General features: G+C 29.8%; 1 protein-coding gene across 4 annotated transcripts in view; it reads right to left on the reverse strand.

Moving 5' to 3' along the window:
• LOC129988488 (SH3 and multiple ankyrin repeat domains protein 2-like) overlaps nt 1–19,868 on the reverse strand; it is a 136,227-nt gene that overhangs the window by 53,154 nt on the left and 63,205 nt on the right. For all 4 annotated transcript variants that reach the window (XM_056096728.1, XM_056096727.1, XM_056096726.1 and 1 more), the window contains exon 2: nt 5,972–6,090. In XM_056096728.1, coding sequence (XP_055952703.1) covers nt 5,972–6,073 — 102 coding nt within the window. In that variant the 5' untranslated portion in view covers nt 6,074–6,090. The remainder of the gene's footprint in view (nt 1–5,971; nt 6,091–19,868) is intronic.

Consider the following 19,868-nt stretch of genomic DNA (forward strand, 5'->3'; position numbering starts at 1 on the left):
AAAGAATTACAAAATCTAACCTTTTATTCAGTTTCCCGGTCTAATCAATCATATTTAGTAAAATATTATGTAACATTTTAAACAAACACAAAACATCGATTTATAAGATTGAATATTATAATATACAGGGTGTCTACTTTTATTGTGACACACTAGCTAATTTCTAAACCGTTAGAGATAGACATATATTTGTAGACAGAAAAATGTTTTAAATGATGAGAAGAATTATATATTATGTTGTTGAATCAATAAACGTATTTCTAAAAGAATTACAAAATCTAACCTTTTATTCAGTTTCCCGGTCTAATCAATCATATTTAGTAAAATATTATGTAACATTTTAAACAAACACAAAACATCGATTTATAAGATTGAATATTATAATATACAGGGTGTCTACTTTTATTGTGACACACTAGCTAATTTCTAAACCGTCAGAGATAGACATATATTTGTAGACAGAAAAATGTTTTAAATGATGAGAAGAATTATATATTATGTTGTTGAATCAATAAACGTATTTCTAAAAGAATTACAAAATCTAACCTTTTATTCAGTTTCCCGGTCTAATCAATCATATTTAGTAAAATATTATGTAACATTTTAAACAAACACAAAACATCGATTTATAAGATTGAATATTATAATATACAGGGTGTCTACTTTTATTGTGACACACTAGCTAATTTCTAAACCGTCAGAGATAGACATATATTTGTAGACAGAAAAATGTTTTAAATGATGAGAAGAATTATATATTATGTTGTTGAATCAATAAACGTATTTCTAAAAGAATTACAAAATCTAACCTTTTATTCAGTTTCCCGGTCTAATCAATCATATTTAGTAAAATATTATGTAACATTTTAAACAAACACAAAACATCGATTTATAAGATTGAATATTATAATATACAGGGTGTCTACTTTTATTGTGACACACTAGCTAATTTCTAAACCGTCAGAGATAGACATATATTTGTAGACAGAAAAATGTTTTAAATGATGAGAAGAATTATATATTATGTTGTTGAATCAATAAACGTATTTCTAAAAGAATTACAAAATCTAACCTTTTATTCAGTTTCCCGGTCTAATCAATCATATTTAGTAAAATATTATGTAACATTTTAAACAAAACTAAATCTATTCGAACTGATCGACTTATAAAACATTGAAAATCACTATTTGAGATGAATTTTACAAATAAATTCGGGTTCTTGGGAGAGATCTTCAGGAATCAACTTTAAATTGAAATCATGCAACATTATTTTACTTTTCAAATTGTTCCTTAAAATTAATTTTTAAACGACTTCTATTTTGATTAAACGGCTAAAATTCGGTCAATTTTATTCATAAAATTATGAGATTCTTTTGTCATTTGTTTTAGAGTAATAACAATTTTTTTTATTAAATATGAATATTAGGGCAGAAGGACTGTATAAAAAATTAGAATTAGTAAAATTTTCAGAAATATATTAATTGACTGAAACAACATAAAACATAATTCTCCCTATGAGTTAAAATATTTTTCCAGATAGAATAATATGTCTATTTTTAGTAGCGTGGATATTAACTATTTAACCTCGATTAGAGAAAACACCTTGTATATTTAAAAGCGATTTCAATTTTTTATTCTATATGCTTGAATTAATATTCACTTGATCTGAAATTTTTTTATAGGTGAATATTACTTTATGATATATGGGTAATGTGCTATGACATATTTTATTGGTTGTTTTTGATGGTTCAATAATTTTTAATTCAATGAGTGAGTAGTGAATTTTAATTCTTGAGAAGTGGTTCATAACAATAGTCTAAAATGCGAGAGAGAAAAATAAAGCTTCATTTAAGAATAACTTTTCATATATTTTAATAACAGTGAAAATTTGCGAAATTATATGATTGACAAATGATTATCACATATTTTTATTGTATTCTTGCTTTAGAAATTCTTTTGAGAGAAAAAAATAAATAAACTGAAGTTATTACAGGGACACAGTGTAATTCTTCAACTCCAGTAGACGAACCGTCACAGCATAAGTTGTTAAATCAAAAGAAAAATAGAAGAATGTATTAGAACACGTATGATTTTTTATTCTTATCTGCTAATAGTTACGTCAAGTATGGATAATGATTATATTGATCATTAACGAAGCAGTTGTGGCGAATTCATATGAGTGAGGATAGAAGCTGGGACCTTGTGGTTCACAGCCCACTAACATGACCACGATACAAAAACAATTGCTCGTGGCGCATAGCTGCTAACTGGCTTATAAGCTTTCACCACAGACTCTCCCTCCAGTGAGTTGGAGGTGAGACGAACGATATGGCTGTTGAGTGGTGATGTATTAGCTGTTGATTATAATGCGCCTGCATCCATTTGAGTAGCTTCAAGCGTTATGGAGAGCGTGTGTGGGCGAGTGGTTGCTATTGCTGCGTCAAATGAGTCTGACGACTTTGGTTGCTGCGGTCTTTATGTGTTGCTGCGTCAAGTGAATCTGACGACTTTGGTTGCTGCGGTCTTTATGTGTTGCTGCGTCAAGTGAATCTGACGAATTTGGTATGCTTTATGTAGATGGCGCCACAATAGCTGTACGAAGGTTGAAGGTTCATCGTCCGAGGTTACCAATGTGGAGGATTGGCGATGAGCGAGAATAGAACCAGGGATCTTGTGGTTCGCAGTCCAGTAGCATGACCACAATACAAAAGCAATTGCTCGTGCAGCATAGCTGTTAACTGGCTTATAAGCTTTCACCACACAGTATTTATTTTCTCATAAAAACAGTACCATCTAGCTAATTGATCAATAAAGCACAATAGACGATATTTATTAATAAATGTTTGACTTTTATATATCCCAGTTGGGTAATATATATTTAATAACTCATTTGTCATTTTCAGTGAAATCAGGGGTACACAAAGAAGCTAGCTTTGCATTTGGTGATGCTGTCGATATAGCAAAGTACGACCACAACAGGAGTCGACACGAAACTGTGAAAAGGACAAGATTCTAGATACTTCCAAATCCATCATTACGGCAAGTGTTTGCGTGGCATCTCCTAACATGAATTTCGATAGGTTCTTGAACAAAATTGTCATTAGGTATGGAATCCATCTTAAACAATGCCAACACAAACATTGATACCGTAATCATGTACTATGTGTTGCTAAAATGACCGTAGATTTTCAAATGGAGATGAGTCATGTGCAATGAAAATCTCTTAAAAATATCGCTTTACTCATAAAAAATTAAAGGCTTAAAAATCAACCAAAACTATCTCCAATAGCCCCTTTGCCCTAGCAACCTCTTTAATGAGTATTGTATATAAGAATCGGTTCAGTAGATATGCAATGAAAAGTCCAACAATAGATAACGATGCATTATTCATGAAGAAAATCCGTAAACATAGGTAATAAAACATAACTAGAGGGTACAAAAAAGTAGCCAAAATTCAACAATACAAATGTTTGCAGCAAATCTTTGGTAAACAACCGTAGGAATACAAAATGCTCTGAGAGAACTCACTGGAGATAATCTCTCCACTTGATTACTGCCTCTGTGTCTATCTGTCCACGCTTTTTATAGCTCCATTACAAGCATTGGAATGTTCTAGAACAAATGACGGAATTGAGTTTTAATGGTGATATCACCGAGATTATCGAATATTCGATATTCTTCATTTTTGTCGCCAAATGGTAGCCATGACCAGAGATGGTTGATCCAGCATCCATTCAGTATCCGTTAGAGCTATCTGTAAATATATTTTCTATAATTATTGAAACTATGTCTTGAAACAAACTGTGAAGGGAAGCGGTATTTAAAATTTTTAACAATATGCTGTGTTTGTGTCCTCAAGTTTTTGTGTTATTATTATTCAATTTTATATGTTTGACCTCTTTGAAAATTATTAAAAGATTATTCTAAATCATCTTGTGTATTGGCTTGATTTTTAGTCTTTCGATAAAATCTCAAAGATACCCTTACATTCTTGAGTGAAGCAAAACAATAATTTCTTTTCTTTTCAAATCCTAGAAAAAAACACAAGTACCTATATCCGTTTAGATAGCATAGAAATTACTTATTTTTTTCTTCTTGCGTAAACTGCGTAAGCTGTAAACTCACCAGACAAGTGATAGATACTATATATATATATAACAAGTAATAATTTTTTTTAAGTCAATTCCTACTGTCGCAAGAATTGAACTCACATTCTTCACCTTCACGTGAAAATAATGAAATTCTTGCATTTTACCGATTGAGCTACTACCTGTTGATTTCAATTTTCATTACAAACTGCTAAAACTCTATTTAAAATATTAAAAATTAATTACATTTAATAATTAAGGAATTAATATTTGAAGAAACTGTATTAACATCAAGTTTCATCCACTACGAGTTTAAAAAAACGCATTTGAACTCGAGTGGATGAATAAAAAGTATTTTATTAACGATTGAAAATTTGAATAAGATATATAAATATACATAGGAAGAGAGTGAACTAGTAGTAGGAATTGAATGAAAAAAAAGAGAAAAACTTTCTTTAACTTATCTTTCTTATCCAAATAAAAGAGAGACATATTATTTCCGTAGGAAAGTGAGCAAATTTACGGGAACAAAGTGAAAAAAATCTGTATTATCGCTTCTACAGTAGAAAAAAAATCCTATTAAAATAATATGCATAATTTCACTTGTAAGAAGCCAAATTGCCAAAAGGGATTACATAACACTTTTCGCCATTCATTAAAAAAATAAATATTAAATCTATTCGTGTGATAAGCATGCCTTATTTTTAATTTATTTCGTACATTTTAAAATTAAATTTAAATTTTAAATAAAAGAGAGTGAAGTTTAAAATCACTAACAGACAAAGGAAAAATTACAATGATGAAATTTATGTTTGTTTCTTGATACTAAATATTGCACATTTCTCAGTAGTAAATTAAAAAATTATAAAAAATAATTTGCTTTCCAAATCTATAGCTAGGTTCAAGTATACAAATGATTGCTCCATTTGATAAGTACATCCGAATGTAAATGTAATTCTAAATATAAATCTTCTAATGCTTTCCGTTTTGAGGAATATTTAATCTATTATATCAAAAGTTAATCATATATCACTTAGTGTAGAACCGAAGTTTGGGAAAAGGGTATTTTTTTCAAGTGTCGTGATATGATTAATGTTGAAAACTACAAGCTGCATCCTAAAACAGTTCTTGTACTGTTCCAAACTAGAATATCAGTAAAATGCTAAAATTAAATTAAAACTTGGTTGGAAGCTTTTAGAAAAATTTATATAAAAAAATTTATTAGATCCAAATGATTTCAATCTTTCTCCACTTGTACTGATAAGTGTATTAATTCTTTTGTATTAATTTATTTATATTAATTAAAAATGTGAACAAAATCATTAACCTAACTTAAAATTATTTTTATTATTAAATTAATTAATTAAGATTATTATTAAATAAACGAATTAGATAAAATTAAAATTATTATTAAATTAATGAATTAATTAAAATTATTTATTAAATTATTTTCACAAACCTAACTTAAAATTATTTTTTAAAACTATTTTTTTCTTCGTTTTTTATTTTTTTAAAGATTTGTTTTAACTTTGCATTCGAATAAATATTAATAATCAGTAAAAGCGTTTAAAATAGAGCAAGCCAGTACAGACTTAAAATTAATCTACTGCAACTATTTTTTTCCCTAATTTTAATTTCATATTATAACATTAGCTTTGCCTTGCCTATTTATCCATTCTATGCCTGAATATTTAAAGCAATATATGCCCCGAATATTTATCTATAGTCTGACACGCTCGGTTAACACGTGCCTTAAATAATAAATCACTGCTTGTTTGCAGACAAAAATTCTCCCTGTTGCCACCACCATCGATGTGTCGCTGCCTGAATAGAAAAAGCACAATGAATTATGTTAATTACTAATATTTGATGTTCTTACCCACCTGTACTACCAGTTCGGGGACGTAGATCTGCAGAGAGACCAGCTGTTCGTCGCTGTTCTGGCTGAGGCTGTCTTCCGCCGTATCCATCGCAACGGCTTTCATGGCCTGGCCCCCCGGCTCTGAAACAAGAGAGAAGCCTGTTGATTCTACCAATCGATAGGTAATGAGTGTTTAAAAGCACAGAATAAATATTTAGCCACCGCACCGCTTTCAAGACGCCATCATCACCCCCTCAAGATCAGACCGGGATTACTTCTTCCTCTTTTTTGATGCTTGAAGGTAGACTAATTAAAAGCGGAAAAAAAAATTGTATTTATGGTGAGATTGGGGAGATGAATACAATGTCTGATAAGAGATAAAAGAAGGTGTTTTCCGTGTCGTGTATGAAATTCATTAAATTTAGGTGGCGTTTTGTCTGGAGCTGTATGTATATTCGAGATGCGTCTGGCCGAAGAGGCTCCGGAGTTTTGTTGAATTTTAATTAAAAAACTTTAATTAAACTTAATTAAAAATTATATTCATGATGTTTTAATGTAAGCGTAGTTAAAATTAATTCATTTTTAATATAATTAATTTTAATTTCTTGTTAAATACTTTAAATATGTTTGTATAAGGTTAATAATAATGGAGTAAGTTAGTATTAAGTCAACATATTGTGCGCGATTTTCTTTTTTGAATTTTTTTTTGTTTTTCAGAAACGATAATTCATAAAATAATAAAGTTTTGGGATTATTTTTTTCCCTTCGATTTAAATTATTTTTACTTCATAAATTATCGTCTGTTTTGCAGATCATAAATAACTTTAATAAAGCTAGTTTTTTTTTAAAGCAAACTTTTAATGGCGTATTAAAAAATATGAATTTTTAAATGAATAATGTTTTTTCAGATAATTGTGTTATTTATTATGCATATAAAACAGCGGCGGTTGCATACAAACCAAGTGAAAACAAAGCATGCAATACGTATATACAACAGGTAAGAAAATGTCTTAATTCATTTAAACAAAACAAAATCGAAAAATATCTTAAATATTTAGTTTCTTTTTGATTTATTACAGGATTTTTCTCACCACCATATAAGAACTAGTAATTTTCTCCTTTTAAATTATTTTTTATACTTTTATCTACTTCCAATTTTCTCTTTAAATTAAACATTATTGATTTTTTTTTTATTAAAGGCATTTCTAGCAAACTCATCAGCAGTCTATTCTTTTCCGTTTTACTTTCTCGTATGCGTAGTATCTGAAATCTAGAAACTCGACAAGGCCTAGAAGTTATTTTTTAACAATTTCAATTTTCGCTTCCTGTGCAAGCAATACTCCAAACACGGACTGTCTGAAATAATATCAAAAACCGAATTCAAATTTCCTCTTGGGTAATCAAGTTATCAATAAACGAAGTTACAGCTATTTTTAAAAAAATTACAAATATTTTCAATATTCTAAAGTATAAAAAAACGGTTTACATAATATTATATCCTTGAAAGTATCTATACATAGTATAAAATGAAATCTCCCTTAAGCGTCTGTATGTTTGAAAGAGAAATATTCAGGAAATACTTAACTGATATTGGAGATATTTGTGCCATTTTGTAGGACGTTTATTAGTGAAGAGTTTAGTGTATTGAAGTCACATCAAAATAAAAAAGAGGTTTTATAATTGCGATTTTAATTATTTTCCTATTACGTTTCGCGCATACGTGAAACAGCAGTATCTGTGCTTTGCACTTATCTGCGCGTATGCAAAAACCTTATACTGCTCATACACAAATAGCAAGAGCTGTGGTGTGCATATGCGATACATTTCTTTTTACGTCTGATTTTAAACAGCGATTCAAAACTCATTATGCCCCCCCCCCCAAAAAAAAAGGAAATCCAGCCTTGGCCGGAGCACATTAACCCTCTGGCTGCGTAATTCTTTAAAATCACTATTTAGATTCAATGTTTGCAAATAAGTTCAAATATTTTTCCAAAAAAGTGAACTAATACTATATGTTACACCCTAATAATATAATATAATAAAATTTATAATCATAAAAATAAACATTCTAAACTGCGAAAAACGCGGGATGCAACAGAAAATAGATTGATTGCCAACCCAGAGGAATTGTGGGATACGCAGCTGGAGGGTTAAATGCCAGAACGCTTCTTTGATTATGCCCAATAACTCATTATGCCCCCAAAAAGGAAATCCAACCTCGGCCGGAGCACATTAAATGCCAACAAGTTTCGTTTGTTGCGCGATATGAAAATGTAGAGGAAAGAAACGTTCGGTTAGCGAATATCAGAGAAAGAATGTTCACACTTAAGGAAAGAGTGTCTTCTGTTTAGCGAAGTAACCGCCTCTCTTTAAATCGCTCCGCAATTGAATTACATAAACAGAATGAATCTCATGAGGAGCGAAGTGATCGCCCAGCCAATGTAGTTTACAAAGACATATTATGAAGCAAGCTGAATTTTATTCTCATATCAGATTGTACAGAGTTGATAAACAAGTGTGGAATAGTGGGAACGATGACTTATTTGTATACTTTTAAATTTTTAAACAGCTTTTCTATTGCACAATTTTAGTGAATTGTTTTGTCTATGAGCATATCATATTTTTACCTTTTTAAATGTCTAAATATTTCTGAATATGTGCTATAAAAATTGCTTTGTGGTTATTTTTGATGATTTATAAAATATATTTTTATGTTTGTTTGATGTTGCGTGACATGCCCATGTCATATCGGGTGGAGGCTAGATTTATTTAAAACTAATATTCCCTCTTGGACGTTATGCCACGTACTGCTAGTAATTAATAGCGGGTACGGGTAGTAATTAATAAAAGCGCTAAAAATCAATGACTACTTCTTCAATTTCATTTTTTTTCTTCATATATGTACCCATTTAGTAGCACTAGGTCAAATGGTCTGTTCTTTAGAGCTCCAACCCACACACACACACACACACACACACACACACACACACACACACACACACACACACACACACACACACACACACACACACACACACACACACACACATTCATCTTTATTATTAGTAAAAACTGATTCAATTTTCAAAGTCTTGAAATCAATATAATTTTAAAAAATATTATAAATAGCTATAAATATCATCAATCGCTAATGAGTTGTTTGCTGCGAAAAATCAATTAAAGATAAATTTAATTATGATTTCTATCTTACTTTTTCCCAATAAAAATAACACTCTAATAAAACTAGAATCATACGAAAATAATTTTTATTCAAGAAATCTTTTCATCTTAATATAAAAATGCAAACCTAGATTAGAATATTAATTTATTAAAATCCTTATTAATAAAAGGATTTAGCTTATTACTCTCATTCAAGACACTGGAGAAATTTTGACTTTTGTTATGGAAAAAAAAGATAAATAAAAAACGCCAGATAAATCCATTTTAAATGATTTCTAATTTTAGTGTCATCAAAAATAAATTTATTCTAAACAACATTTGAAATCTTTTTTGAAAATTATAAGAATTTTTTTCCGGACTGATTAGCAATTCATTTTTTCACTTTCTATTTTTAGCTAAATATATTTGATTGGATTTTGACGCTTATTAAATATAACTATATTTAGTAATATAATTGGAAGCAATTCGTAATTTCAGTGGCAGTAAAAAATCTGTATAAGTTAAAAAGTTTAAAAAAACATAAAAGAAATATTTAATTATTATTATAATTTTAAATGTGAGTCTTTTTGGAATATAATTTTCAATAGTTAAATAATTAAATCATATAAAAAATTCAATTAAAAATTTTTTTAAACAACTTTTATTGTAAAAACATTTTTATTAATGGCCTTTTGTTGCGTCGATTGTTTTTTTAAATTTTTTTTATCTTTTATTCTTTACGATATAATCCACTATTATAAATATTGCAGAATCTGAAACTTTCTTTTTCAAATTAATAATTCCAAGCATATAAAATAAAAATATAATTTAATAAAACCTTTAATCGATAATTAAATTGTGATTATATTAAAATAATAAATAGTAATAAAATATATATGTAAATATATGCAATTTACTCAAGAAATCGTATATAGATAATTTTTTAAACTCTAACCCTTTGAGAAGGGATTGAAAATTTAATTATGAAATTTTGTCTTTACAAACATGAAACATAACAAATTAAATAAAAATGTATAAATTCCTCAATAAACTTACTTATTAATAATTTTTTTTATTTTGTTCAGAGAATAAAATTTTAGTAACATATCTTTCTCTTTTATCGAATTTCCTTCAATCATTGTGATGAGAATACTTACATTCAAACACGTAGGTCTCTTTCTAGATTAATGGTTTAGTATTAATTTTTTAGTACTACATTGTAAGCATCTTGAAATAATTTTAACGGGAAAATAGAAAATTTATATATTTCAAATTTATTTATGCTCTAAAAATAATTTCTTATTCACTTGAACTCTGACTAAATTGTTCCTCTGTATTGCGTGGACTACATTTTTTCCCCCACGAAATCAGAACTCTGATTCTACAAATACTTTTTTAAACAGTATAAGCTCAGAATATATCCTCACACGTTCTCTTTCCACACAAACACACACACATACATTAACAGATGCACACACACTAACTTACACATACACACTAACACACACACACACACACTAATACGTACACTAACACATGCACACACACACACTAATACGTACACTAACACATACACACACACACACTAATACGTACACTAACACATACACACACAATATTTTGTTATGCAATCTTATAAACATCTTTAAATGAATTATTAACATTTTAATATATTAAACAGCTATTTCTTGATAAAAGTTTGATACATCTGAATAGAATAATTTAATTTTAAATATATGGTATTTCTTTAACGGGTTAAGAAGTGATAGAGTTTTTTAGACCTCCAAATAGACCAATCTATAAATTTAGGCAAATACATCTAATTGTTATGGTGAAATGGAAAGCATATTTTCATTCGAAATCATGGTGGTATAAAAGAATTTGAACTACCTTTTTTTCACACCGTCTCTTATCAACCGATTCTATTTAAGTTTTATGAAATATCATGGCTAGCTCAATTTGGCGAAAACTGCATTGTAAACCCACAATTTATCAAAGTGGATCCCACTCTAGTTTTCATTTGGCTTCCTGTATATATTTTGTCATCATAAAATCAGAAAAGGATAGAAGCCAGCTAAGGGGTTAAAGATTAAATTGTCAGAGAAGGACAGCAGTAATTTTTTTTTATTAAAATATGAGTGTAAATTGAATATAAACTATATATACAGCGGCGGCAGGAAAACTGACAGCCTATTTTCAAGGATAAATCATTTTTATCATACTTGGCAAATCAATTTTTATAAGTGGGTCAAGTACTCAGAGACCATGAGAATAATGCGTGGCACAAAAAGATTGTGTTAAGATTTTCAACAACTCAGTTAAGGACTTTATTAATGCTGTAACCCTAGTTATGTATTTAGAGCTCAAATAGCGCTTTGATGTATTTTTGTAATTTTACTAGCAAGTTGTTAAATCCTTTAAATATGTTTCGACTGTAAAACCGAAATCTGCTGTTGATATATTTTTGTAATTTTGAAATTTTTTTTTATTAACGGTTATTTTGCTTTTAAGCTTGTGATTATATCAAAGATAACAAAATTGTTTAAATTATTAGAAGTTGGCTTATGGTTTTTGTGGTCAGAGATTTAAAGCAATAGCCTCACGCGTAAAGAAGTGTCGCCATATATATTTGACAAGTTTCAGGAGAGAGCTGAGTTGGTATTAAGATATTGTCACCCCATAATAAATACTGAAAATATTTAGAATATATTGAATTTTTACCCTATATTTTTCGAATTATAATTAGAAAATATCATATGAAGTTATTAGGTACCCAGAGATATCATGATTTGTACTGACTTAAAATACTTTATTCTGTTTTGAATTTTATTGTTGCATATTAATAAGCAACTTGTTCGCTGTAACAGCTAAGTATTTATTTGTTTTTAAAGCACTCCTTTTTTAGACAATTGGAATTTTGAGTTATTTTTTGCTTCTTCATCTTCAGATCAATTGTGTCTCAAATTTAATTCGAGGTATAACTACGGGAGCACAATTTCATTTAATCAATTCATTTATTAAATTCTGAGCCGGCGTCCTGCCGTAGGGACAGCGCGTCTTCCCCGTGATCTCGACGTCCTGGGTTCCCGGTTTGGGCATGGTTGTTCTTCCGTTGTTCTATTTGTCTGTGAATGTGCCCTCCTGTAAAAAGTGGTTGTGCAAGCGAATGATTGATGCGTGAGTAGCAAAGTCGTACTCGCTGTCTTCGTAACAGCGGGCTTGTCCATGGCAAGTGCCATAGAAAACAACAACAATTCTGAAAATATTGAAAGGGTGCATTAGTATTTAGACTACACAAATGTACCAAATTTAACCCATCCTTTTCATTAAGAAGTGAATGTAAAATAAGTTACAAAATTTCATCTTTGAACACATCTTATCTATTCTAGTTCAGTGAAAGGTGTTTAAAAGCGCAACGGCATAGATACAAGAAGTACGTTAAATCGTATTACGTGTACAGGATGTTCTGTTAATGGGCGGACAAATTTAGAGGATTTTTAGCAGGCATCAAAAGTAACAGGAAATATCACGAGACATTGTTATCATAAGCCATATAGAAAGGGTGAAGATCGCACGTAGTTTTCGATGCCATGTTAGTATGGCAAAAAATGGAAAAATCAATACGATTTTTTTTATTAATTATTACAAGAGCTGTTGGAAATGGGAGCTTTAATCTCATTGCACAATGTATAAAAAGAATTTTCTGAATGGATTTTTGGATTTATTGTATTCATAGACATCTCATAAACTGGGGATTTAAGGTGATCCTATTGGGAAAAATCACACGGATTAAGATCCGTCGATCGTGGCGCCCAAGCAATGATTCTCACGATTACAGGTCATGTCCTTAAGTATATAAAATCAAGGCGATGACACATTTCGTGAAAAAGAATATAAGGCCCACCATCATGCGTGATGCACATGTTTTGTTGCATTGAAGCCTGCACTCTTTGCAACATTTCCGGTGAGACGCGCTGTAGAAAAATAAGGTATGTTGTTTGTTCCATGCAGGTATTTGAGCAGCAAGTACGACCCCCAAGAGATAAACACTGGGTATTCCTGCAAATATGTTGATAATATTTATTTGTTTAGTTTTCTCGATGCACTGATAAAGGAATTATCTATCACCTACATGTGTAATTTATGTGTGTATGCCTTTTACGTGATTATGATTCTCTCATATATGGTATATGATATAATAGGTATGACTATATGATATATGATATTCCATTGGATTTCTTGTTCGTCATATTCCGTTGGATTTCTTGTTCTTCTTGATACCTACTAACAACTGTCTGAGTTGATTGCTTAATTTACAGAGCACCCTGCATATATCGATTATATATCGAATAAAAAAATATGTATCTGTCATAAGAACTTTCTCATAAACATTTGAAGCTTGTCATTTTTAGTTCAACTGCAGTATTTTCAATTTCCCTAATTAGCTTGTTATTTTTTTAGTAGTCAGTTTTGAAATTGATTATGTTTTGATAAATTAATTACACAATGTTAATCCTTAATTGAATGTTAGATATAAATTATCATTTTTCAGTATAAACTATCCTGTAATCTTTTGGCAAATATATGTCTGCAATAAAAGTCGAAAAAAAAAATGCGGGGATATGTGACCGAGTCTAAGCTTCAGAACCAGAGGGTCGCATGTTTCATTATTCAATCCCATCGAATGTCAGCTGTCAGCTGTCTCACACCCGGACGTATCAGATGTTTTACTGTTAGCATGGAACTTTGGAAGTGTTTTCGTTCTCACAATACATTTCAAAATGGCACGATCTTAAGTAAAAGCATCTTAAAGCATCCTTCCTGTAACTGCAAAGCATTGTGTTAAGCCAACTAAATTAAAATATTGGATAAAGACTGATTTAAAATACAAAAGTATTGATTGCCATATATTTATACTACCCATTTTGGTCTAGTTTAATATTAAATTTGACATATTAGCGCTAATTTAAAATTCTTCTGATTTTAAAGAAAACTGCCTTCGTTTACTTTTCCCTCCAGCTTAAAATATAAAGCTTTTAACTACCGAGTAAACTTTTAATTTTCGAAATCAATTTGTATGCCAATTACCCACGGCTGCCATAAAGCAGTTCGCTGTATCAGCGTAAAATCTGGTGGAAATATTCGTAGTTAATGACGCTATTAAAGCGCCCAACTGAATCAATTACTCCGCAACTGAGAGTTCGAGCAGGATAATACTTGTGTTCAATCAATCAAACCCCGAGTCTTTTCTGAGTTTTATATAATTTATATTATCATGCATTATATCCCCAAATTTGTAAATTTTTATTGCATGTGCTAATTATTTGGATCAAAGATTTCTTTTCAATGTTATTACGCTGACTTAGAAAATTGTTCATTCATTCATTCAACATCCATGAGAGCCAGTTAACCTTTTTGAATTTTGAGAATAAATTGTCCCTTAATTTGGAGAATATGCCAAACAACAACAACAACAAAAAACTGGAAAAACTGCTTTACATATATTTAGGAAAACTGTTTGTACATACATTTGGAAAAATGTATGTACAAACAGTTTTCCTAATTGGAAGATAAGAACTGTAAAAAATTCACAGATATGGTCATTGGAAGATAAGAACTGTAAAAGATCACAGATATGATCATTGGAAGTTTAGAATAATGCAAGATCGCTGATAAAATCATTGGATGATACAGGAATATGAAAGATCGTCAAAGAGCTTCTTGGAATATAAGAATTATGACCTGTTACAACTACTCCTGTGGATATAATATTCTTACTATTCCTGATTAACTATAAATATCGCGGAATGTATGGAGTTAAACGCTCCTCTGGGAGTTTATAAGACGGACAGATGAACTGCTGTAAGTAATGTACTATGGTTCGGTGATATAATTCTTCTTTCAGTAATCGAACAGAGGAAAATATTCTATCGCACAGCATGAGTACTTTCGATATATATTAATTAAAACATGCGCATTCACACTTGGGCCGAAAAATGATCACTTGAAATTTGACACAGCCAATTTTAATAATTATTTTTAAAATTATTACCACGAATCTGTGAAGGTATCCAACAAAATATCAAATATTATCAAATCTTCGGTTTCGATGAGCGAAACTTCTTGGCATCAAATAACACGAAACAAAATTTAACGGGCCATATTTTTCTATTCTTCAGTCGAATGTAGCACAATATATCATTTATTCCAACACCAAATTTTCATCCCAATGATCCTCGAAGCCATCTTCTCTCATTTTAATTTGCCAGAGAGCAGCATTGCATGAGGATTATTGAAACTTCTAATTTTTCATATCCGGCACCGAGGCTGGAACGAATAATCCGTCCATTTGTTTCCCTCATTTTTTTTTCCTCTCTCGCTCGCCAAGATGTCATTACTCTTCCTGTCCATTAAACAAAAGGGAACAATTATTTAACGCGCCACTTTCTCGTTTATTTCTCGACTAAGTGAGTTTGGTCATGTTGAGAGAAAAGAATTCATTGTGCTCTGAATGAACGGAAAATTGGACTTTGAAGGAAGCATCAATTGTGAGATCGTTGCTCTGAAAGTATATGTATCAGATGCACAAGATCAGGAACATTGTCTTGGATGTCTTGATATCAAGTATTTTTTTAACTAAAAAGATATAACAATCGAGTAAAATTTCATTTTTTAATGTATGCATAAAATTTATTTATTATCTTCCAATATATAATATTTCAATTGTTTGAGTATATCCCTATTTTGCTTCGTTAGAGTTTGATTTGTGTGTATCCATATTGTACCAACTTAAAGATTATGTGTTAAGACAAAAGACAAAAGGCAGACTTATTGTTTAATGGATGAGGCTGAAGAACAGACCCATTAAAAGTGATTCATAAAGAGTAATTACATCCATTAACCCTTTAAAGGGCCATTTTTTTCTAGTCATATTATGTTAAAATATTTTTAGGCTTGAAATTAGAATAAGAACAGGGATTCATTTAGCTTATTAGATAAATTCAGTTTGATTCATTAATTAATTTTGGTAATTAATAATTAAGTAACAAATCAAGACACATTATTTTGTCTGAGATAAAGAACTGAAGCATCTAAGTTTCTGACTTACTAAAAAAATTTGTCAGAACTTATGTCAACCTACATAATTTCATACAAAGATTGATAAATTTGGTGGGAAGCATACTTCCCACGGCGATAGAAAGGGTTAAAATACACTTAAAATTGAATAAACAGCTTCAGATATTGAGGTAATAGTTTCTATATGATAGTATGATGATCAAAAAGATCAATTTATCATCTCCAGAAGAATCGAAGGACTTCTTTTTAAAAAAGAACTTGTTGTTTTTTCAATAAATTCCTTTTGTGCTGTTTTATGAAGTCTTCAAATCAAGATCGGCTTAAATTATTTTGGCCAATCTTATTTTTATTAATCATCTAACTTCGTTTCTTTATCTTTATATGCAATATAGTATTGATGTATTGATGATATTGAGTTCAATATATACTACCGAAGTATTTTATATTAAAATATTTTTCTTTTTTCTTCTGATATCCGACATTGGTAATCCCCCATCAATATCGATTAACAGAGACTCCATTGTTTTTAAATATAAAATTTAATATAATGTATGATATAAATTGAGTTTGACCTCCTTTGAGGTTGACGCTGTGTTTTGACGTAGGTTTTAACTTTGGCTCTTTTCCTGTTTTTAGCGTATATGACATTGATTTATTTCCAAATCTTTTTTAAATTTGGATGATCATTGCGATGATTAAGTTCTTCGATGCGTTTCATTAAAAAATAAATCTGAACGGAACCCAATTTTATTTAGCATTATACTTTAGATTCTAAAATTTTGTATGTAATCATATATTCTTTTTTTTTTGTAATGTGACTATTTTAAGCCAAGTTTTTGCGCAGTAATTTCTGAGGGTAAAGACCCCTGAGAACCCGATTGCAGAAGTCTGACTTCTATCTCAAACGAAGATAGCAAACTCACTCGCTTGCACGACCCCTTTTTACAGGGGGGCTCATTCACACACCTCACAGGGAGAACACAAGGAAGAGAACAACCATGCCCGAACCAGGACTCGAACCCGGCACGTCTGGATCACGGGAAAGACGCGCTACCCCTAGGCCAGGACGCCAGCTTCATACATTCTTATTTCATTCATTTAAAATTGCACAATTCACGGAAAATGAAAGGATGAGAATTTAACAAAGTTCATTGGAAACGAAGAAGATGAACTGAAAATCAATTAGAAAATCTTCCCTAAATGCTGATAATTTAAAATGGTTGATATAAACAAACCTTAACAATTTCTATTTTGGTCCGCTTCTAATGTTGCAACAAGTAGGAGATAAGGCGAGTAACTACGTGACCAAAAGCAAAATTTGAAATTTTTTTGATTTTGTTTTATATGACTCGGGATTTTAGAAATGGAAAATTTCAATTATTGATAAACTTGCAATTTAAAAAATATATATAAAGTCCACAAATGTTTGCTTATAAACTGTAAAATTTGGTTGGAAATGCTGACGAGGCGGTTTCAAGGGCATTGTTCTCCAGTGCTATAATTAGCTTTCTGTCTTGCCACCCCTGCAATTTTAACATTTTTAATGTCTCTGTATTATATGATGCTTTTAAATGCTAATAATAAAAATTTTAGTAATAAAAAATGAATTAACAAAATATAACGTAAGAAAAAGAAGTCAAATTTATTTGCGATAAGTGCAATAAATGCACTTACAAACCTGTTGCAGTCATAAAGGCTGTCTTGTGGTAAGTCTCGGCTACGTAACCGGATGGTTTTTGGTTCGAGACCTGATTCCACCAAATAACCGACGGATAAGTGGAACTGATGCTCGTTAAATCTAAAGGGGCCAAACGTCATCGCGTGGAAGTTTGGAGAGGGGTGCTCTAGCTCAGGTGTCGTCATCTGACAGCGGTTCAAATTTAATATAACCCAATATAATAATAAGTTACTTATAATTCTTAAAAATTAATGTGCGAGTTTTGCTATTATGCGGAGCTTTTATAACAATAATTATCTAACATGAATATGAAAATGATGCATTTTTCAGAATGTCTAGCCAGACTGGACACTGGGCTTCAAAGAATTAAGATATTACCTAAAATATTGCAAAAGGTAATTGTTTATAATAAGTAAAATAATAACGAATTAATTTGTATCCTGCATAATAATGTTAAATTAATTCTAAAAACATTCACATTAACAATAGATCTATTAATAAAAAACAAATAAAACTACGTAGCTACCATAAAGCGAAAGCAAAATCATTCGAAAATGTAAAATAACAAGTGTATGAATAAAGACCTAAATTTACTCTAAAATTCAATTAAAAAACGCATTAAAAAAGAGAAAAATAAAATAAAACACCAATGCATAATATCATAATATATTATAAATAGAAAATAAAGTAATAAATGTAAGATTAATTTACACGAACATATTTAAAATTAGACTTTAATAAGGTGAAAAAGGAATTCCGCATTTGGCGGTGAAATTTGTGTTCAACTCGATGCACATATAGCAAGAAGCAGAGAAGAGAAAAATTTATTTTTACCATCCCTTGAGATATAATTTTAAATCAATGCTGAAAATGTAGTAAAAAAAAGTGAAATTATCTATGTGTTGCTGATTTTAATTAATTAAAACCTTACTTAACATTTATTTAACTGCAGATAAATTCTTTATGCAATTATGAAATGTTTTTTTTTGTTTACGTATGAAATAATTAAAACATTCATAAATAGAAAAATATAAAAACATTTTTTTTCATTATTTTAATTTTATTTATTGCAGATTTATACAGATTATATAATTATACAGACATTCAAAAAAAAAAAAAATAGAGTAAGAAAATGTCACATCCACCATTGTATTCTGTTATCTTTGATATTTAATATGAATATTATTTGATTCACCTTTCTTTGCAACATTTTTGGAAAGTCTCTTCTTTTTTCACATCCCTTTAGAAAATAATACATTTCTTTTTAAAATTTTAACACAGTTTCCTAAGTTATGACTGAATATGTAGTTAGTGCGAACTAATAGTTGAAATTAATTTTGTTGTAAAAAACAGATGAATATCCACTTATAAATGCTAAATATCAGTTAATTTTAACTCCATTTACTGCTTCTTATCAATAACACAAAGTCGTGTTTTTTTGCTGTTGCCATAAAAATTTATTGATTATTGTGAAAAAACGAGATAAATATAACGGTTCTAGTTTAACTGTGACATTTTAGGAAATGCGTAATGATCAATAATCCATGCCAATAATTATTATTATATTTTATTAAAATTTGTTAAATAATTTTTGTGCTATTTGACATGCATTTTATCAACTTTTTAATCTGTACAAAAATTTCTGCGTAAATACTACTACCGATTATTTTTCAAAAAGTATTGGCTGGAGTTTCACATAAGGCGCTTCGAAAAAATTTAAATACAGCAAGGACTTTGATAATTGAAAAAATTTGGAAACTTGCAGTTCAGTATATAAAAGACATTAAAACGTATTCAGGATATATCTATTGCTAAAAGAGAGTAAAGAAAAAAAGAATATGTGACGAATTTTTGAAATTTTTTTCTCTACCTTCTTATAATTTTTCTTCCTCATGCTTTAACCCATAATGTTTTTTTTTTTATTTGAAATATAATTTTTGAGAGATCTATTTATTTGTTTTATACAAAACTGAAGGATTTCTACAAAAATGTCTCAATTATCTCT

The sequence above is a fragment of the Argiope bruennichi genome, chromosome 10 (assembly GCF_947563725.1).
Source record: "Argiope bruennichi chromosome 10, qqArgBrue1.1, whole genome shotgun sequence".
In the NCBI taxonomy this organism is placed as follows: Eukaryota; Metazoa; Arthropoda; class Arachnida; order Araneae; family Araneidae; genus Argiope; species Argiope bruennichi.